Here is a 21,742-nt window from a genome sequence, read left to right on the forward strand (position 1 = left end):
TCACTATTAAAGAAACTGAGGCAGGAGGGTCACTTACTTATACCGATGAGTACTAGCCAGTCTGGCTAACATAGGAACATTTCATCTCAAAAGACAAAAAACAAAACCAAAAAAAAAAAGTTAACAACAACAATAATAAAACAAATCTAACAGGCCTTCAAAAAAACAAAAACAAGCCGGGAGGTGGTGGTGCATGCCTTTAATCCCAGCACTCAGGAGGCAGAGGCAGGAGGATCTCTGTGAGTTCGAGGCCAGCCTGGTCTACAAGAGCTAGTTCCAGGACAGTCTCCAAAGCTACAGAGAAACCTTGTCTCGAAAAAGCAAATCAAACCAAAGCAAAGACAAAATAAAAACAAAAAAGACGGGCAGTGGTGGTGCACACCTTTAATCTGAGCACTTGGGAGGCAGATGCCAGCGGATCTCTGAGTTTGAAGCTAGTCTGGTCTACAGAATTCCAGTACAGCCAAGGCTACACAGAAAAACCCTTTGTGGGAAGGTGTTAGGGGTTGGGGAGGAGGGGAATAGAGTCAGAGACTGGGGGATGACTCAGAAGGTAAAGCTATTGCCTTACAAGCATAGGACCTACGTTTAGCGTCTCCAGAGCCCAGGGAGAAATGGGAACATGAGCTGGCAATCTCAGTTGTTGGGAAGGCAGAAACACAAGGCAATCCCTGGGACTCACTGGCCAGCCAGTCTAGTCTAACGGATGAACTCCAGGCCAGTGAGAGACCCTGCCTCAAAGGAGGATGGAGTCCCTGAGGTGGCACTCAGGGCTGTCCTCCGGCCTCACACACATACAAGCTCAAAGTCTGTGACGAGCGACTGGAAGGCTGGATGATGAGCAGCCAAGGCGGCTAAGTTTTCTCTGCTTTATCTCTTAAACTCCTATTTCCAACCACATTAACAGAGGCCTGGCACCACCCCTGGGATGCCTCAGAGTTAGCCAACTCCTACAGTGTTCTAAAGACAAGTGGTCCCTGGCACAGGCTCTGCAAAGGCGCATGCCCTCTGCCAGCCTCGATGGACTTTGTGCTGCTGTCGGGTTGCATCACTACAACCCCCACCTCTCTGGGTTTCCCCAGACATCACAGAAGCACAACCTCATCCCTTGCTCTGGGCCCTCCCCCAGTTGGACTCTGGGCAGCCAGCACAGGCAGGGTCAAAAGGTAACTTCAATATCCCGTGGCATTGCCACCTTGGCCTGAGCAAGGGGACTCCATTTTCCCACCACCTCTTCTAAAGTCTCACCCCTATCCCATCTGTAAAGCTAGAAATGAACACCAGAATTCTTCTGACCTGGAGACCCCCAAGAACTAACCATCGGAACCCATGGCTGCCTCATAAAACTATTACAGAAGTTGGTGGGTGGGCATGCTGGAAATACGGGGCGGGGGGAGGCGGGGGGGGGCATTAAAGAGCCACCCTTCCCCACTTGGCTCCCCTGGAGTTACTCCTCTGAGTCCCAGACCTTGGGAACTGAGCGACCGTGAAATCATCCTCTTTCTTGCATCATGCATGGCCACGTTGCACCCCTACCTCATGCCCCTACCTCAAGTCACCACAGTCAGAGGGCGAAACTTGAACCCTGGGGGAGACCGCCACCCCCTGCAGGGGCCTGATGGGCAGTGCAGCCGGCCAATCCTAAGGCTCAGAGGTTAGGTGTGCAGGCTGACCACTAGGTGAGGGAGCCCAAGCAGTAGGCTCTAAAGGGACCGTGCTCAGTAGCCAGCCATGAGCTGTGAGGGTCAAACATAGCTACCCATCAGATGATCTGCCCTCAGGCTTCCTGAACCCCGGGCCATCGAGGACAAGTAGCTCTCTCTGCCCTTCCTCAAAAGTAGCTGAGCCATTGCTTGCTCCTCCTGCTCCTGCGGGCTGCTGCTGCTACTGCTGCCCCCTCTGGCTCGTTAAACTGCCATCCGAGGCTCTCAACTCTGGGCCATCTACCTGGGGCATGGGGCTTTCAGATGTCCATCTCTGGCCAGTGCTTCTGTGGGCATTGGCGTGGGTGCAGAGCACAAGATCTGCATGCCCGTCCTGTGGAGGCCCAACCCTGGCACCCCAAGGAGAACGCGCTCTGGTCCTAGAGCTAGCCAAGCAGCAAATTCTGAAGGGGCTGCACCTGACCAGCCGTCCCAAAATAAGTCGTCCTCTGCCCCAGGCCGCACTAACCAGAGCCCTCCGGAGACTGCAGCCCCAGAGCGTGGTTCCTGGCAACCGAGAGGAAGTCATCAGCTTTGCTACCACCGTAGGTGGGTGAGGGGAGAGAGACGGGGAACTGGAGGAAGAAAGGGAGGCAGGAGGAATGGGGTGTGGCAGGAGAAGGAGGAGCTGAGGGCAAGTATGGTCGTGAAGACTCGGGCAGTCCAGGCTCTTCCCAGAGGTCTGAGTGAGGGACGGTGCTGGGCAGGGTGGCGGGAATGTCAAAGGGAAGCTTTGTCTCTGTTCACATTTTTCTTTGCTTTTTTTTTTTTTTTTTTTATCGTTTGAGCAGGCAAATCCACTTCAGTCTACCGCTCCATGCTCACATTCCAGCTGTCCCCTCTTTGGTCCCACCACCTGTACCATGCTCGCCTCTGGCTGCATGTGCCTCCGTCTCTCCCTGGCACGCTCTCCCTGAGAATCTTCCGTTGCGGCACCAGGAGGTGCCGAGGATCCCGCACCTTCCTAGCTGAGCACCAAGCGACTTCCTCAGGCTGGCACGCCCTGACTCTGCCCTCTAGTGGCCTGCGGAGTGAGGACTCTGGAGTCGTCAAACTCCAACTGGACTACAGACCCCGGGACCCTAACAGCACTGCCACTGGACTGCCAAGGCGACTCTTGGACACAGAAGGACAGCAACGTCCCTTCTTGGAACTTAAGATCCGAGCTAATGAACCCGGAGCAGGCCGGGCCAAGAGGAGGACTCCCACCTGTGAGCCTGAGACCCCCTTATGTTGTAGGCGAGACCACTATGTGGACTTCCAGGAGCTGGGGTGGCGAGACTGGATCCTGCAGCCTGAAGGATACCAGCTGAATTACTGCAGTGGACAGTGCCCGCCCCACCTGGCTGGCAGCCCTGGCATTGCTGCCTCCTTCCATTCCGCTGTCTTTAGCCTCCTCAAAGCCAACAACCCTTGGCCTGCAGGCTCTTCCTGTTGTGTCCCCACTGCCCGAAGACCTCTCTCGATCCTCTATCTCGACCATAACAGTAACGTGGTCAAGACCGATGTGCCAGACATGGTAGTAGAGGCCTGCGGCTGCAGCTAGCAAGAAGACCTAAAGGTTCTGAGTGAAGTTCAAGGTTCAAGTTGAGGGTTCCCTGGCAAAAGACTCCCGTGTCTGGAAGCGTGAGATTTGCTGACGCAGGCAAACATGCAACCTGGCTGTGTGACTGGGTTTGACCTCTATGGAACTGAGATGGGCATTTTCTCGTCCTAGATTCCGGTCTATTTCAGGCTGTTTCAAATGTGGCCAGATGGGGAAACTGCTTCCTTTTCAGGGGACTGCCTGGCCAGCGCCATTTCCTACGTGGAGCCCTGCTCCAGGACAGCAAGGGATGTCGTGGGAGGGAAAGAAGAAGGCAGGGGGAAATGACTTAGTCTCTCCCCGAAAAGAAATTCCTCAAGTAACGGAGGAAGAAGTAGAGGGCCCAGTCGATTGGGAAAAGGCAAACAAGCAGGCTAATAACAGCGACTATTGCCTGCTTTGAAGCAATGTCAATAGGAAGATGAGCAAGGTGTGTGTGGGGAGGGCTAAGGGGGTTAGGAGGGCCTGGGATCGAGAGTCGGTAAGAAGGGATGCTGGGCCCATGAAGTTCCCTAGCTTTCCCCAGAAGACAAGACCCACATGGAAGACATAATTTATACTTTCTTAATAAAAATGAGAAAGAAAATCAACAGTGAGTCGTGATAAGGGGTTGAGGGGCGAGGCCATAAGCAAAGTGTGGTCTGGGGACCTTTGGCAGGCCCCTGAAGCCAGCCCACTCAGAGGTTTCAAAAACATTTTTATAATAATACCAAGATGTCATTTGCTTCTTGCTCTCATTATCTCTATGTTGTACGGTGGGTGTGGTGGTTTGCACTTATGATTCCAGCACTCAGGAGACTGAGGCAGGAGGATCACCATGAGGTGAAGATTACCAGAATTCAAGAGCGTGAATTCGAGGTCAACCTGAGCTACTGAGATCCTGTCTCAAAGCAAACAAACAATACGCAGAGTTTTCCAGAATATGCTACCTAATAAAGCAACTACATCACTGCCAAGAGATTAGAAGCTTGTCTGTTCTTTCCCTTTTCCCCTTAAAAAATTTTATTTATAGCAGGGTGGTGGTGGCGCACTCCTTTAATCCCAGCACTTGGGAGGCAGTCGGATCTCTGTGAGTTCGAGGCCAACCTGATTCACAAAGTAAGTTCCAGGACATCTAGAGCTACACAGAGAAACCCTGTCTCAGAAAAAAAATACTTATTTTTAATTTATGTGTGTGAGTTTTTGCCTGCATATACTGCAGCTCTTCCAAGGCAGTGCCTATGGAGGCCAGGAGAGGGCGCTGGATTCCCTGGAACCGGAGTTAAAGACTGGGAGCTGTAATGTGGGTGCTAGAACAGAATTCAGGTCCTCAGTAAGAGAAACAAGTGTTCCTAATGGCTGAGCCATCTCTCCACCTCCCACACACACCTTTTCTTGGTGGTGTTTGCTTGTTTTTAAAACAGCCCAAGCTAGCCTGGAGCTCTCAATCCCCCTGCTTCAGCCTCCCAAGTGCTGGGGAATTAAAGGCTTAAATCATCACACCTGGCTGTGCATTCTTTCACCTTACTTTCTGCCTTTAAATTTTACCACAGTGCTGACATGTGGAAGTCACACATAAGAAGGCATCAGGCATCAATTCTTTTTCTTTCTTTCTTTCTTTCTTTTTGTTTTTGTTTTGTTTTTGTTCTTAGAGACAGGGTTTCTTTGTGTAACAGCCCTAGCTGTCCTGGAACTAGCTCTTGTAGACCATAGAGATCGGCCTCCCACGTGCTGGGATTAAAGGTGAGTGCCACCACCTCCAGGCTCTTTTTCTTAAATTTGAAAGAAAAGGTACTGGGGGGGGAGGGGGGTTCAGTAGTTAAGAGTACCTGATTCCAATTCCCAGTACCCACGTCAGGTGGCTCACAGCTACCTGTAATTCCAGAGGATTGAATGCCTCTGACCTTCATGGGTGCCTGCGCTCGCATACACATACCCCACAATGAAAAACAAAAAGTTGGATAGCCTCAGCTACAGAGTGAGTTCCAGGCCAGCCAGGACTGTTACACAGAGAAACCCTGTCTCAAGAAACCAATAAATTCGGGCGGTGGTGGCGCACGCCTTTAATCCCAGCACTCGGGAGGCAGAGGCAGGCGGATCTCTGTGAGTTCGAGACCAGCCTGGTCTACAAAAGCTAGTTCCTGGACAGGCTCCAAAGCCACAGAGAAACCCTGTCTCGAAAAACAAAAACAAAAACAAAAAAAAAAAGAAATCATTGAAAAAAAAAAGAAACCAATAAATTAATTAATTAATTTAAAAAGAGCCCACAGAGGACAGGGCTTGGCTCAGCTATCAATAAGTCCAGCGCAAGGGCGCCTGGTGCCCTCTTCTGACCTCCACAGGCACCAGGCATGCACACAGTGCACATTTGTGCATGCAGGCAAAACACTCATGCACATAAAATCAAACAGATAAATCTAAAATGACTGCAGTTAAGGAGAGGCTGGGGGCACAGTCACTGGGTAAGCATCTGCCACACAAGACCATGTGGTGACATTTTGTTTGTGTTGTAACAGATGAAGCTTGCCTGAAGATCAGCGTGCAGAGTTATACCACTAGAGGCTAGGCAGTGGTGGCTCACACCTTTAATCCCAGGATTTGGGAGTTCCATGCCTTTAATACCACCACTAGAGAGGTGGAGACAGGAAGGGATGTGGCTGGGCAGAGAGAGGAATATAAGGTGGGAAAAGACAGGAGCTCAGATGCAGTCTGAGGTGCAGCCTGAAGCAGCCAGTAACAGGACGCAGTCTAAGGACAGGATCACTCTTCTGGTCTGAGGATTTGGTAGAGGTGAAAGATCTCTTTAGTGGCTGTTTGCACTTCTTCTTTGATCTCTCAGCTTTCACCCCTAATATCTGACTCCGTATTGTTATCAGGAATAATTAGAATTCGTGTTACCAAATAGAATTTGTCTTGGGTTCCTCAGTACCAGCATAAAATCGCAGGGCAGGGATGTCTGTGAACCCCAGTGCTGGGGAGGAGATGATCTGAATTAATGCATTACAGACCTTTGGTCCTAGCACTCAGGAGACAGAGGTAGGTGGATCGCTGAGTTTGAGGTCAGCCTGGTCTACAGAATGAGATCCAGGACTGCCAGGGCTACACAGAGAAAGCAGTCTCCAAAAAATAAAGAACAAAACCAAAAAACCAATCCCAAAGAAAGGTGGAGAGCAGATGCCATGACTCTGCGGGGAAAGGCAACTGCTGCCAGGCCTGAGTACCTGGCCAAACCCATGGAGGACGGAGAGAATCAACTCCCGCCAGCTGCAGTGGTGGCTTGAATGAGATGCCCCCAAAGACTCATCTATTTCAATAGTTGGTCCCAGTTGGTAGAACTGTTTGGGAAAGATTAGAAGGTGTGTCCTAATACATTTACCTTAACTGTTCTAGTATTAGTAATAAAAAAAATGGCTCAGCAGTTAAGAGCACTGACTGCTCTTCTAGAGGACCCAGGTTCAATTCCCAGCACCCACATGGCAGCTCACAACGGTCTGAAAATCCAGTTCCAGGGAATCTGACACCTTCACACCAATGCACATAAAATAAAGATAAATCATAAAAAAAGGAGTCAAAAATTGAGATAAAAATCTGATAAATCCAAAGAACAGCGGAGGAAAAATTAGCTGACCCTACTCTATGTTTTCCAGATCAAAAAGCCCGAGAAATCTCCCCAAGCCCTGCTTAATCTCTTCCCAAACCTCTCTATCTGGCTCCCTCAGTCCTCCAACATATCTATGGCTAATTCCAGTCAATCACTGACTCTTCCCTCTGATTCAAGGTTTAACTTTATCAGAAGCCTTGGAGTGTCTGTGGGAACAAACATCACACAACAGTGTCCTTGTGGAAGGAGATGTGTCTCCGGGGCTTTGAGGTTTCAGAAGTGCATGGCATTGCCGTCCCAGGTGGCTGTATCATGAGATGTAAGCTCTCAGTGACCGCTCCGGCTTCATGCCTGCCTGCTCGGTGCCGTACTCCTCACCAGGACGGTCCTGGACGGATTCTCTGAAACTTTAAGCCCCAAATAAACACTTTCTATTGTAAGTCGCCTTTGTCATGTTACCAGAGTGACAGACAGTAACATATCTGAGAGAACTGATTCCTCCAAGTTGTCCCCTGGCCTCCACACACTATGGCATCTGTGGTGGTTGGAGTAAGAATGGCTCCCACAGGCCATATTTGAGTGCCTGGTCACCCACGTGGTACTATTTGAATGCCTGGTCTATTTGAAAGGATTGTAAGGATGAGGAGGTGTGGCCTTGCTGGAAGTATGTCACTGGGAGTGGGCTTTGAGTTTTCAAAAGCCCATTCCAAGCCCAGTGTCTCTCCCAGAGGATCAGGATGTAGCCCCTCAGCTACTTCCCCAGCATCTTCCTGCCACCATGCTCCCTGCCAAGATGATAATGGATTAAGCCTCTAAAACTGTAAGCCAGCCCCAATGAAATGCTTTCTCTCATAGGAGTTACAGCGCAGTCACAGTGTCTCTTCACAGCAAAAGAATAACGACTAAGACAACACTCAGATGTACCCTCTGCTACAGGCACACAAAATAAATCAAAATGCAAAAATAAGTAAAATTTTAAAATAAGGTAGAAAGCTGGGCATGGTAGCACATGCTTTTAATCCCAGCACTCAGGAGACCGAGATGGGGGATCTCTGTGAGTTCAAGGCCAGCCTGGACTACAGAGTGAGTTCCAGGACAGCCAGGGCTAAAATGGAGGGACTCTGTCTCAAAATCAATCAATCAATCAATCAATCAACCAATCATCAGGGATAGAGCAATGTTTCAGTGTTTGAGACCACCGACTCTTCTTCCAGAGGACCTGAGTTCAAGTCCCAGCACCCACAGAGGATCTGACTTTCTCGTCTGAACACCTCAGGCACCATGGAGTAAACGCATGGAGTAAATACATACATATATATATACACATACATATATATGCAGTATACATACAGGCAAAACACTCATATACATTAAATAAATAAACATTAAAAAGCTAATATAAAAAATTAAATAAATAAAAAAATAAAAAATAAATCTAGGAGAAACTGGGTGTCTTAGTTAAGGTTTCTATAGCTGTGGCAAAACACCATGACCATAAAGCAGGCTGGGGAAAAGGGCTTGTTTGGCTTACACTTCCACATCAGTGTTCATCACTGAAGGAAGTCAGGACAGGAACTCAAACAGAGCAAGATCCTGGAGGCAGGAGCTGACGCAGAGGCCATGGAGGGGTGCTGCTTACTGGCTTGTTTCACATGGCCTGCTCAGCCTGCTTTCTTATTGAACCCAGGACCACCAGCCCAGGGACAGCACCACCCACCATGGACTGGGTCCTCCCCTGTTTTATCACTAATTGAAAAAATCCCTTACAGCTGGATCTCATGGAGATACTTCCTCAGCTCCTCAGCGGAGGCTCCTTCCTCTCTGATGATGCTAGCTTGCATCAAGTTGACACACAGGAGCAGTCAGGCCCCCCATATGTTGATTTGTGCTTGTCATCCCAGCACTTAGGAAGGTGAGGCAGAGACACCAGGAGTCGGAGGTCAGCCTGAGGTACAGAGCTGACCTGACTCCAAAACACGAAAAACAATTCCCTTCCCACAGAATTCAGAAGGCCCCATAATTGTCCAGGCGTGGAAGGTGGGTCACATGACATATGCAGCGCTCTTTCTTTCTCTGTGGTCACTGGTCCGGCCTGACGTTGGCTCCCTTGTATCTTCTACAGATGGAACCTGTCGGTTATGTGGAGCGGCAGGTTGACTCTTTATCTGTTCCTACCCCCACAATTGCTACTGGCCTTTGTAAGGTCTCAGACCCGTCCCTCGCTTCACCTCGTTTTCGTTTTGTTGTTGCTTTTTTAAAAAACATACTTTGCAGGCCCAAGAAGGTGGCTTAGAGCAGCGCTAGGGCACGGACTGCTTTCAAGACACCAAGCCTTGACTTCTCTCCCCGGTGGGAAACGGAACTAGCTGCCCTCTGCCCAGTGTCCAGTCGCCACTACAACACAAATACAAAGAGACAGGCTACTCCCCCGTCAAGCACCACCTCGAGGGACGAGCAGTCTCCCCTGGTGTGCCCGTCTGTTTCTTCAGACTCACGCAGCTCCCTCCCTGGGCTCCTACCTTGGGCCTTGCTGACGGGAATCTGTCAAATTTCCTTAAATTCGCCGGTGCGACCAACTAGACTCGGCACATAGGAGTGACATGTGCGAAGCCGACCAGCAGAGGGCGCAAGAGCCTTAAAGCGAGCGGTGTAGAGGTGGCAGCAGTCTCTAGAATTTGGAGATGGAGAACGAAGGTTCTCTGGAGAGGTACTAAGACAGAGGACACTTCAGTGATCTGTGAACACACACCTGGCACTTAGAACTTAAGCCCATGTTCCTCTTTCATGTTCCTTAGGACGCACCCCCAAAACTTTCTACCACAGCCAACCCAACTCCTTTTGCCCAAACCCCAACCCTCCCAAATCCTCCACGTTCCAATCTAAGAGTGAGACTGGCCTATAGACCACAGCATGGAGAATGCCCAATTAAGACCAACGAAAGCCATCGGCCGTACCTTCAAAGTTAACTTTCTGGGGTGAGCTTCCCCCTCCCCCTCCCCGCTCCCCCACCGTCCTCTCCTGCCTCGCAATATTTTCCTCAATGTTTTCCTGGCTCTGATTCAGGTCCTCTTCGTGGACAGCCGATCCATGAATCCGCGCCGGGATTTACTGCCCACCAAGAGCAGCGTGTTCGGGAGGGGGGGTAGTAGGCAGTATAGGGTCCCTCAAGGGAGGGGGAGGATCCTGGGGGTCCTGGGGGTGCCATAAGCCCGGCACCCCCTCTCTAACTTCCAGCCACCCCACTTCATCTTCTAGAACGGCCTGAAGGAAGGATATTGGAGGGAAGTGAGCGGGAAGAGCGGCCGTGCGCCAGTGGCAAGAGCGAGAAAAAGTTTTTGCAAAAGGAAAAAAAAAAGTTTGCGCTTCTCGCGGGTGGTCCCGGCTCGCAGCCCGGCGGGCTGGGCCGGCGGGAGGGCTGGGGGCCAGGTTGGGGGGGTGGGGTGGCACTGAAGCTGCGCTGCAGTGGCCCTGTCGCCCCCCTCCCCGCCGCACACCCCCCAGCCCAGTTTCCAACCCTGGACCACGCATCCCGAGCCCTGCGCCCCGACGGAGGTGAGAGGGGGGCAAGAGGGGAGACCACCTGGGAGCAGTGGGGGAGGGGACTGAGGAGATGCTCTGATGCCTAGGGACTCACCCTATCCCACAAGGAGACCTGGGGCGCAGAGACAATATGGGGTGGGCGAGATTGGGGTGAGCCATTAGGAAGTTTGGATGTTTTTCTTGTTTAGCTTTAATTTGTGCCTCCTTTTCTCCGTATCTCCTTTTTCTTCCGGCAGTCTGTCTGTCTTGGGTCTCTTTGTACTCTCCCACATATTAGAAATATCTCCCTTTCTTGAGGTTGGCATGAAGAGGCTGTTGGGACGGCCAGCTGGAGGTCTGCGTGGTAGACGGAACTCCAGGTGCGTCTCTGAGCGCCGTTGGAAAGACGTCAGTGTTCCTAAGAGGGAACACCGCAAAAGGAGGGAGCGCTCAATGTGGTGGGAATAGGAGTGTTTGAGGCAACAAAATCACTGAGGCCCGGGCTGGGATTGGACTCTTGACCTGTGTTGTGACAGATGTCCCGGTAGAAGCTTGGGTTTGGGGGCAAAGGAGTAGGAAGAAAGCTGGGTGGGTTTTCAAACGTGTAGTGTAGGCCTTAGAAAAATCCCTAGGAAATTTGTGTTTTAGTCTGAAGGACTGTGGGCAGGGCCCTGGGCAAGAGCTGGGGAGACCTTGTCTTGACCCTCTGACCTCAGGACCACCGGGGCAGCTGAAGCCAGACGCCAGGAGACCCCTACTGGGGCAGAGCGGGACCACTGGCCACTGCCAGCTTGTGTATCCCGGTTGGCCCCCCGCCCAAACGGGAGCTGGGGACCGAGGCCCCTCCTCTGGCTTAGACCACCCTGCCTGCCCTTGCTCCCCGCTCTGAATCCTCTTTCAGGCCCCATGACCCTGAAACAATCAACCCAGGACAGTTAGCTTTGGGGACGGGATCAAGGAAAGGGAACTCCATAGAGGCCGAGGGTTTTGGAGAACCGAGGACTTTATGGTTTAGGTCTTTCCTTGCAGTGCAGGGAGAAAGATGGGCAGTTTTCTGGGAGAAAAGTTCTTGAGAACGCGAGTGATTTTTCTCTAGGGGGCGGGGTTCAGAAGGACCCCCCCCCATTATCTCTCTGGGCATCCCCGCCGGACGGACGTCTCCGACTCGCCCTTGACGTCACTAGGGGGTTCCCGGGGGTCTATAGGGGTTAACCCTTAGGAAGCCAGCTGAGATACTCTGGAATCCAAGGTGTCCTCCCGTGCACACCTTATCTACCCAGGTCCTTCTCTCTGTCGTGTCTGGTTGGTTTCTTCTTTCCCACTCCACTATAGGGACCCCACTTTCCAATAGTGACCCCCCCCCGCGCGCTCCACTGCCTGCTTTCAGGATGCGCTGAGAGAAGGGAAGAATGTTCCACCCATCACCCCCCCCCCCCGCTTTTCTGGGCTCCCCAGGCGGGCGGGGGAAGCTGAGCCGTCTGCAGCCGGAGCCTGCGGCGGCGACTTGGGTGGGCCGAGAAGGCACGGGGGCGGGGAAGGCGGGACCGGGAGAAGGGGGTGGGGCCGACTCCTGGGAGTTGGGGAGAAGGGGTACGTACAGGACTCTGGAAAATAGACACTGAAGATGATTCGGGTCTCTGGCAGGGTCACTCTGAGTGCGCTCTGCCCCATTCCGCCCAGAAAACCTTCACTGAAACTGGAAAAGCTAGCTAGCGACATATTTACTAGTATGAAGAGGGAGGCGTGAGTGTAGGCTGTGGCACGCGTGGGAGAAGAGGGCTGTCGCCCCATTTTCATCGGGTCTCCTGGGGTAGTCAGGCAATGGGACAGGAAGATAAGAGTGACATCTTTGAGGGAGCATCTAGCGTCTGGGGGTCGTTTGCAAGTCCTCCCCCTTCCCTTGAATGAGTCATAGCAGAGGAGGCAGAAGACATGCCCCTCATCCAGCTGCCAGCCAGCTGTGCCCCCCACCCCCAACGTTAGTGCCAAGGTCGAGTTGGGAGGTCTTGGATGCGGGATCCGGGACTCAGCTGAAAAAGGAGGAGTTAGCATAGGTACAACCCCGGCTACAGCTCTTGGGCTGGGCCGTAGGGTTCCGTTCTCCATTTTGCCCCGCCCTCACCCTAAATCCCAGCATCCCGGGATCACCCACCGCGCCGGCCGGCCCGCTCCCGGTGGTTCTCCACCCCACCCCGCCCCACCCCACCCTCCGCTCCCGGAAGACCGAAAAACGTGGAGTGGAATGAAAACTGGTTGCGAGAAGGAAAACCGGACCTCGCACCATCTCTTTGCTCTCCCGCTCCTTCCTAATTAGAGGAGTTTTGTTTTCTCGTCCTCATTAAGCCCTTCCTCAAAGTTCCTTTCCAGTTCCCCTCGACCAGAAGGGTTAAGTAGGCCCAGATTCAAGCCGCCTCAGAATGACTTTAGCTTCCATCCTTTTTACTCAACAGACGGGAGACACTCTGCTCCTAAGCCTGATTCCCTCCCACACATTTCTCTGTCTAAGAGGACAGATCATTTATGTTCTCTTCTGGCCCCACCAGCCAATCTGGACTGAAGCGAGGTCTCCCTCTACTGGACACGGGGGAGATTGCATATGCATGCCTTCTTGGGCTGGCGCTCAGACATAGCGAGCAAGCTGTCCCTGGCATGAAGTCAGTGTTTCTCCAACACACTCTTCAAAGCTGGCCATGACCAGAACGAGAAGCAGTGGAGGGATCATGACATTAAAATCGCCTGGAGTTTATGTTGGATCCATTAGTCCATACTTTCCCCATGTGCATACACAGACACTTACCCAGTTCCCCCAAAAGATCCCCCAGACTTACAGACTTCTTGCTCTGTGGGAGGTTTCTTCTTAACGCTGTTGAACGGTATTATTTTCAACTTGATTTCCATGACCATTCTCAGGGAAGTTAGGGGCACAAGGCGCCTGCTGGCCACGGTCTTGTGCCTGAGATTGCCATTCTTGTTTCTCATCCTCTTTATGACTTGGCAAATCTGCACTCCTCCTTCCTACAGTGCCCCTCGTTCTTCCCCGAGACACCATGTTCAACTCCATGACTCCACCCCAAGTCAATAGCTATGGTGAGCCATGCTGTCTCCGACCCCTCCCCAGCCAAGGGGTCCCCAGCATGGGGACAGAAGGTGAGTGTGTTTAGCAGTCCCTGGGGCTTGAGGACTTGGCAGATCTCTCACCTACTCCTGGGATCCCTCTCCAACTCATCCCTACCCCCACGCTAGTTTCTTATCTACAGGAGGATTTTGAGACCCCATGCCATGTATGCTTTGAGTCTAGGATCGTACCGTACGTGGGGTCTCGAGGTAAGCCCTGTATCTCCCCATCCAAATGCCCCAGTCCAGCTGTCTCTCTTTTCTAGGATTTTCTGGTTTGCCCTTTTGCCACCAAGCCAACTTTATGTCAGGGCCCCAGGGTTATGGGTCTGCCAGAGAGACCAGCGGCTGTACTGAGGGTGAGGACTCAGGAACTCCCTCCCTTCCCCCCCCCCACTGGTTCTGAAGGAGGAAGTGGGAAGGCAAGGACCCAACTCAGTGGAAGAGATGTCCAGAGATGAAAGGGATCAGAGAACAATCAAGAGGTCCTAAGAGCAAGAAAAAAAAAAAAAACATTTTGCTTTTCTTAAGTCAGACCCTACCCACACTGAGTGCACAGAGACATGTACCTTTACCGTATCTTTTCTTTTTAAATTTTATTTTTTTAAGCAGTGTATGTGTTTGTGTCTGTGTGGGTGTGCACGTGTGCATGCTGGTGCCCTGGCAGGCCAAAGGTGTGGGACATCCTTGGAGCTGGAGTTATAGGTAGTGGTTGTGAGCCACCTGATGTGGGTGCTGGAAACCGCACTCAAGTCCTTTAGAAGAACAGCAAGTGCTTTTTTTGTTTTGTTTTGTTTTTTGAGACAGGGTTTCTCTATAGCTTTGAAGCCTGTCCTGGAACTAGCTCTGTAGACCAGGCTGGCCTCGAACTCACAGAGATCCACTTGCCTCTGCCTCCCAAGTGCTGGGATTAAAGGCGTGTGCCACCACCGCCCGGCCACAGCAAGTGCTCTTAACTACTAGCCATCTCTCCAGTCCCCTTTGCTGTTCCTGACTCCTGTCTCCTGCCATAGGGCCACTCTTTCCTCCTTCCCGGAGTTCAGTCAAACTGACAAAGAAGCGGGCACTCTCCCTCTCACCTCTGTCTGACGCCAGCCTGGATCTACAAACAGTTATCCGTACCTCGCCCAGCTCCCTTGTGGCATTCATCAACTCACGCTGCACATCTCCTGGAGGTTCCTATGGCCACCTCTCCATTGGCACCATGAGGTGCTGGCAGCCTCGAACTAAGAGGCCCCTACAATATGTACTGAAACCCATTAGAGAACTCAGACCCTTCAAACCTCCACCCCAACTTGAATCCCCACCCTTCCCAAAGCACTGGACCCTTTTCAGAGACCCCCCTGGGGCTTATTAAACCACGCCTTCCCGAAACTCACAAAATAGAGCAAGGACTCTCGTGACTGATAGTCTTAAATAACAGCCTCCTCTTCACCTAGCCCATCTCTAGGATTCCCACCCCAGATGAGCCACCAAAAAGGGACTTCGCCTTCCTACGGTGTCCAGCCCTGTGTTCCACATGATTCCACTCGGGGTGCGATGATGCTGCGTCCTCAGTCCCGAGGACCACGTCCGACCTGCCAGGTGGGGCTCTCCACAATGCCCTCATATTTGGCTTCCCAGCTCAGGATAGGTGGGTGGTAGGCTTAGCAGCGGGGCAGGTGTAGATGGTAGGTTCACCCTGCGGGGCTGACTCAGGCCCTCCCAGATGAGAGCACACCTCCTGTCCATCCCACTCAGCAGTGCAGGCTGTGGAGGAAGCCCTTCCTCACTCACAGGGGTCCTGCTATTTGGGTGGGGGCCTGTAGGGCAGAAGGACCGGCAAGCTTTTCCTTCTGACTACTCCATCCTCATTACCCTCACCTCTTCCCCCGGGGAAGCTGAAGTCAGAGCTGGACATGCTGGTGGGCAAGTGCCCAGAGGAGCCTCTGGAAGGTGACATGTCCAGCCCCAACTCCACGGGCACACAGGTAAGAGGAAGGGTGGGGCTTTCTTTGTGGGGCCTGAGCAAAACAAAACTTGCCACCAATGACCCTAAGAGTGTCTCCCTGGCCCTAGGATCCCCTGCTGGGGATGCTGGATGGGCGGGAGGACCTGGAGGAGAAACCTGAGCCTGAGTCCGTGTATGAGACTGATTGCCGCTGGGATGGCTGCAGCCAGGAGTTTGATTCCCAGGAGCAGCTGGTGCATGTGAGCCCCAGGGAGTAGCAGATGGTTGGTGGGAGACTGAGTGGGCTTTATGGTCTGCCCCAGGGCAGGACGTTCAAGGGTACCGGGGTCAGAGATTGCATGCTCAGTCCCTCAGAACCAAAGCTCGGTTACTCTCTGCTCTAGAAAACGTAGGGTGTGGGATATGTGACCCTTTGAGTAGGGGGCTGGGTTTGGGTGACATTGGGAACCCCGGAAAGCCTCGTCTTCTTCCTCCTCAGCATATCAACAGCGAACACATCCATGGGGAGCGGAAGGAGTTCGTGTGCCACTGGGGGGGCTGCTCCAGGGAGCTGAGGCCTTTCAAAGCGCAATACATGCTGGTGGTGCACATGCGCAGACACACGGGCGAGAAGCCGCACAAATGCACGGTGAGGCGCCCATATGAGGGTCCAAGGTAGACTCGTTCCTTCAGTGCCCCTTCCTTTGTAAGCAAATGTTTAAAATCTTCCTGAAGACTGTACTGATAGAAAGATAGGCATAGTGATATATATTACGATGTTTCCGGTGGCATTTTATGGGGTGGGGGCTTGTATTCCAAAGTGCATATATGGAGGTCAGCAGGCAGCTTGCGGGACTCAGTTCTCATCTTCCACCATGTGGGTCCTGGGGAATCAAACTCAGGTTTTCAACCTTGGCCACAGACACCTCTAATCACTGAGCCATCTTGCTGGCCCTAAAATATCTTCTTGGTATGGTATGTTACATATCTGTAACACTAGCACTTAGGAAGCTGAGGCAAGAGAATCTAGAGTTTAAGACTAGGTCTCAAAAAAAGGAAAAACAAACAAAAAACCCGAAGAACAAAAATAAGCCAGGCGGCAAAGGCAAGCAGATCTCTCTGAATTCAAGGCCAATTTGGTCTATGTGAGGAGTTCCAGGCTAGTCAGGGTGACACAGTAATATTCTATCTCATAAATAAACAAATAAATAGCAAACAAAAACATAGCAAAATTAAGTTTTGGATCAAAAATATATTTTTCCCTTTTGATTTTAAAAGAAATGAAACATGCTGGACATGGTGGTACATGCCTTTAATTTCAGTCCTAGGAAGGCAAAGACAAGCAGATCTCTATCATTTTGAGACTAGTTTGGTGTGCATAGTGAGTTCAAGGTCAGCCAAGACTACACAGTGAGACTCTGTCTCAGAAAACCAAACTAATAGCCAGGCATAGTGACACAAGCCTTTAATCCCCGCCACTCAGATGGCAGAGGCAGGCGGATCTCTGAGTTCAAGGCCAGCCTGGTCTACAGAGTGAGTTCTACACAGAGAAACCCAGTCTTGAAAAACCAAAATAATAATAAATGAAAACTTTTTTATGAATCCCTTGTGGGTCCCTTAGTATTCCTTTTTTTGTTTTTGTATTTCAAGACAGGGTTTCTCTGTAGCTTTGGAGCCTATCCTGGTACTAGCTTTTGTAGATCAGGCTGGCCTCGAACTCACAGAGATCCACCTGCCTTTGCTTCCCGAGTGCTGGGATTAAAGGTGTGCACCATCACCACCTGGCTTCCTTAGTATTCTTGCTACTGCATTTCCTATGGTTGCTGAAGGACACTCCTGACGCCTCTCTACAGTCTAAGCTCTATGCCAGGACACCTGCTCAAGATGCTCCCTACTTCACCGTGCCCCCTACCCTGAGCGGTCTCCAGCTTTCTCTGCCTTTAGATCCCACCTGCCCTTGTGTCCGAATCCTGGTATTCTCTTGGCTCCTCATGACCCGCCAGTTTTAGTTTAAATCATAAAATTTCCGTGTCCTGTCTGAGAAATGTGGCTTGACCCCTTTCAGTTTGAAGGGTGTCGGAAGTCGTACTCACGTCTTGAAAACCTGAAGACTCATCTTCGGTCGCACACGGGTGAGAAGCCTTACATGTGTGAGCATGAAGGCTGCAGCAAGGCCTTCAGCAACGCCAGCGACCGCGCCAAGCACCAGAATCGGACGCACTCCAATGAGGTGAATGCCCGATTACCAGACGCTTCCCATTTGAGACACGTCTAAGTATTTCCCCCGTAAAGAGCCCCCTAACCCAGGACTCCGGCCGTGAGTTCCCCTTGCTGTGTAATTCATACAGGAAACACTTCTGAAAAATGACTCTCTTTGGTCTAGCCAGGCAAAGGGTCCGTGTTAAGTAGACCCCTGACCCCTTCAACTTCTGAATTTGTGTGGCCTCACAGCCTTGGGGATGGGGGAGGTGGTCACTTCTTTTTTTGTACCCGCACCATCTGTTTTCTAATCCTTCTAGAAGCCTCTCACCAAGGGCTCACGTTCCCCTTCCTTCCTCGAAGGCTGTGTGTGCTCCCTCACTCACCCCTTGTGGCTTTTCCCATTCTGTTTGTGTTCTGCCTTGATCCCTTGGCCTTTGACTTGGCAACGCTACTCCACAGAAGCCATATGTGTGCAAGCTCCCTGGCTGCACCAAGCGCTACACAGATCCCAGCTCACTCCGCAAACACGTCAAGACAGTGCATGGTCCTGATGCCCACGTGACCAAGCGGCATCGAGGGGACGGCCCGTTGCCACGGGCACCGTCCCTTTCCACAGTGGAACCCAAGCGGGAAAGGGAAGGAGGACCCATAAGGGAAGAGAGCAGACTGACCGTGCCCGAGGGTGCCATGGTGAGCCAGCCTCGGAAGTCTTGCCTCCGTATCCCATCATGACGTGCTGACCCCTTCCTAGCCGACCTCTCCCTAGAAGCATACCTTCCTACATGCAATCTTCTGCGTCCAGCCTACCTGTCTCTAGTTTTAGTATTGCTCCCTGGCTGACCCCAGATCTAAGGGTGACATTAGAATTGTCCATTGTCTAATTGGTCCAATCCATTCACTTTGGGGCCGGGAGGGGGTGCTCCTGGGAATATGGACAACGGTAGGCAAATGCTTCACCACGAAGCAAATCTTCAGCCCCCTGTGGACTCACTCTTAAGTAGCTCTTACCTAGCTCCAAGCTTTAGGTGTGCAATATTTTGTGTATTCCTCAAAAGAGGAAACAGGCAAAGATAATTTGTCAGGGTCCTAGGACTAAGCTGGACTGGAGCCCTGGGAGTCTGTACCCCAGTAGGGTTCCTTCCCGTTTTTCCTCTAGTTCACCCCAACCTCTTGCCTGCTTAGTCCTCAGCTCTTGCGAACACTGGGATGTAGGCTTTAGCCACTCCCCTGGGGGAGGGTGCCACCCTCCACTCTTGGCCTCTTCACAGAAACCGCAGCAGAGCCCTGGAGCACAGTCCTCCTGCAGCAGTGACCACTCCCCAGCAGGCAGTGCAGCCAATACTGACAGCGGTGTGGAAATGACCGGCACTGCGGGGGGCAGCACTGAGGACCTGTCCAGCCTGGATGAAGGGCCTTCTGTTGCCGGCACTGGACTGTCCACTCTTCACCGCCTGGAGAACCTCAGGCTGGATCAGCTGCATCAGCTCCGGCCAATAGGATCCCGGGGTCTCAAACTGCCCAGCTTAACCCATGCTGGTGAGACCTGGGTGTGAGAGGTGTTGCTGAGCTGGGGACCTGTCCTGAGTTGAGGTGATGAGGTCATCCTTTGAGTTGCCATGTGGCATCTTTTTTGTTTGTTTTGTTTTGTTTTTCGAGACAGGGTTTCTCTGTGGTTTTAGAGCCTGTCCTGGAACTAGCTCTTGTAGACCAGGCTGGTCTCGCATGTGGCATCTTTTTATTGTCTGAAGAATACTCCCCTTCCAAGCCCGGCAGTGTCGGCGCACACCTTTAATCCCAGCACTCAGGAGGCAGAGGCAGGCGGATCTCTGTGAGTTCGAGGCCAGCCTGGTCTACAAGAGCTAGTTCCAGGACAGCTAGGGTGTAACACAGAGAAACCCTGTCTCAAAAAAAAAAATACTCCTTTCCTTGGAGATACTTTTTTCCCATCGATCAGAACATCATGATATCTATCTGTGCGTGGCGGTTATACATCTGTAGCCTAGGGCAGCAATACTTCTGTGATGTGCTATCCCTGTCACTGTGTAGCAGTGCACAAACCTGTCACTGCCTGGACCGCTTGGCCACAGAGTAAGTGCGGTGAATGGAGACAGACAAGGTGATTGGGGCGAAGAAGCCTAGGACTCTTTACCGAGGGTTCCAGGTCAAGGCTAGCCTTGGGAACACAGGGTGGGAACCGCGGGGCTCCCTACCACCTGCCTTCTCTCTCGTCATTTGCAGGCACACCCACGTGTCGCCGGCTGGGCCCCCCAGGCTCCCTTGACCACCGCAGCAGCAGCTCCAGCAGCATCAGCTCTGCCTACACAGTCAGCCGCCGCTCCTCCCTGGCCTCCCCTTTTCCACCGGGATCCCCACCGGAGAATGGCGTGTCGTCCCTTCCTGGCCTCACACCTGCCCAGCACTACATGCTCCGTGCAAGATACGCTTCAGCCAGAGGGAGTGGCACCCCACCTACTGCAGCACACAGCCTGGATCGGATGGGAGGTCTTTCTGGACCTCCTTGGAGAAGCCGCGCTGAGTACCCAGGATACAACCCCAATGCAGGGGTCACCCGGAGAGCCAGTGACCCAGCCCGGGCTGCTGACCATCCTGCTCCAGCCAGAGTCCAGCGGTTCAAGAGCTTGGGATGTGTCCACACGCCCCCTAGTGTAACAACTGGGCGTAACTTTGATCCCCACCTCCCTACCTCTGTGTATTCACCACAGCCCCCCAGCATCACTGAAAATGTTGCTATGGATACCAGAGGGCTACAGGAGGAGCCAGAAGTTGGAACTTCCATGATGGGCAATGGTCTAAATCCATACATGGACTTTTCATCTACAGATACTCTGGGATATGGGGGACCTGAGGGAACGGCGGCTGAGCCCTACGGAGCTAGGGGCCCAGGTCCACTGACCAACTATGGCCCTAGCCACTGTCATCAGCAGGCCTCCTATCCTGACCCCACCCCAGAATCATGGACTGAGTTCCCTTCCCATTCTGGAATGTGCCCTGGCACTAAGGCTCCAAATGAAGCCTATAGCCAGTGTCCTCCTCGACTTGAACATTATGGACAAGTGCAGGTAAAACCAGAACAAGGGTGCCCGGTGGGGTCTGACTCCCCTGGACTGGTACCCTGCCTCAACGCCCACCCCAGTGGGGGGTCCCCAGGTTCACAACCTCCATTTTCCCATTATCCCCAACCCCCTCCTCCCCAGTATCCCCAGTCGGGTCCCTATCCTCGGTCTCCCCCTGATTATCTTCCATCAGAACACAGGCCTGGCCTCGATCTTGGCTCCCTCTCTCACCCCACGGGACAGCTCAAAGCTCAGCTTGTGTGTAGTTATGTTCAGTCGCAGCAGGAACTGTTGTGGGAGGACAAGGGCCGGGGAGGGCTCCCCACCCAGGAACTTCCATATCAGAGCTCCAAGTTTCTGGGGGGTTCCCAAGCTAATCAGAGCCCTGCCAAAGGGCCAGCAGCTATGTACGGATCAGGCTTTGCACCTACCCTGGCCAATCACAAGCCAGGCTCCTTTCCTACCCCCTCACCATGCAATGAGACTTTTGGAGTTGGGGTAAACAGGCCTTCCCATAGGCCAGCAGCAGCACCACCACCCCGGCTTCTGCCCCCACTGCCCTCTTGCTATGGATCCCTCAAGGTGGGGGGCACCAACCCCAGCTGTGGCCATCCTGAAGTGGGCAGGTTGGGAGCAGGTCCTGCCTTGTACCCTCCCCCAGAAGGACAGGTGTCCAACCCTCTGGACTCTCTTGACTTGGACAGCACTCAGCTGGACTTCGTGGCTATTCTGGATGAGGCCCAGGGGCTGAGTCCTCCTTCCCATGAGCAAGGGGACAGCTCTAAAAATACCCCATCTCCCTCTGGGCCCCCCAACATGGCAGTGGGTAACATGAGTGTGTTACTGGGGTCTCTGCCTGGAGAGACACAATTCCTCAACTCCAGTGCCTAGAAGGATAAGGCATCCCAAGCACATCGGTGTTTCCTAGATGGCTACATGAGGTGCCCAGGGATGGCAGGACTGGGCTGGGGGCTGTATTTAGTCTCTGTGTGTTCCAGGAAAACACTTTAATAACGACAGGTTTCCTGACAATAA

The 21,742-nt window shown here is 52.4% G+C and overlaps 2 protein-coding genes across 12 annotated transcripts; both read left to right on the forward strand.

Annotated features, from left to right (window-relative positions):
• Positions 1 to 1,423: 1,423 nt before the first annotated feature.
• On the forward strand, positions 1,424 to 4,258 carry Inhbe (inhibin subunit beta E). The gene is made up of 2 exons (XM_050163917.1): positions 1,424 to 2,252; positions 2,495 to 4,258. The coding sequence occupies exons 1-2, from the start codon at positions 1,955 to 1,957 to the stop codon at positions 3,247 to 3,249; spliced, it is 1,053 nt and encodes a 350-aa protein (XP_050019874.1). The 5' UTR covers positions 1,424 to 1,954; the 3' UTR covers positions 3,250 to 4,258.
• A 5,800-nt stretch (positions 4,259 to 10,058) lies between these two features.
• On the forward strand, positions 10,059 to 21,727 carry Gli1 (GLI family zinc finger 1). 11 transcript variants are annotated; one of them, XM_050163918.1, is made up of 13 exons: positions 10,059 to 10,420; positions 10,645 to 10,767; positions 13,409 to 13,534; positions 13,768 to 13,860; positions 14,515 to 14,710; positions 14,941 to 15,085; positions 15,310 to 15,471; positions 15,560 to 15,691; positions 15,931 to 16,080; positions 17,497 to 17,661; positions 18,093 to 18,323; positions 18,902 to 19,169; positions 19,872 to 21,727. In XM_050163918.1, the coding sequence occupies exons 3-13, from the start codon at positions 13,435 to 13,437 to the stop codon at positions 21,596 to 21,598; spliced, it is 3,369 nt and encodes a 1,122-aa protein (XP_050019875.1). In that variant the 5' UTR covers positions 10,059 to 10,420; positions 10,645 to 10,767; positions 13,409 to 13,434; the 3' UTR covers positions 21,599 to 21,727. The 11 variants fall into 11 exon arrangements, with proteins under 11 accessions (XP_050019875.1, XP_050019876.1, XP_050019880.1 ...); XM_050163919.1 differs by having other exon boundaries at positions 10,706 to 10,767; XM_050163923.1 differs by lacking the exons at positions 10,645 to 10,767; positions 13,768 to 13,860 and adding an exon at positions 13,645 to 13,711.
• The last annotated feature ends 15 nt before the right edge of the window (positions 21,728 to 21,742 follow it).

The sequence above is a fragment of the Alexandromys fortis genome, unplaced genomic scaffold, assembly GCF_014885135.2.
Source record: "Alexandromys fortis isolate MF-2015 unplaced genomic scaffold, M_Fortis_MF-2015_v1.1 scaffold_125, whole genome shotgun sequence".
NCBI classification, from domain to species: domain Eukaryota; kingdom Metazoa; phylum Chordata; class Mammalia; order Rodentia; family Cricetidae; genus Alexandromys; species Alexandromys fortis.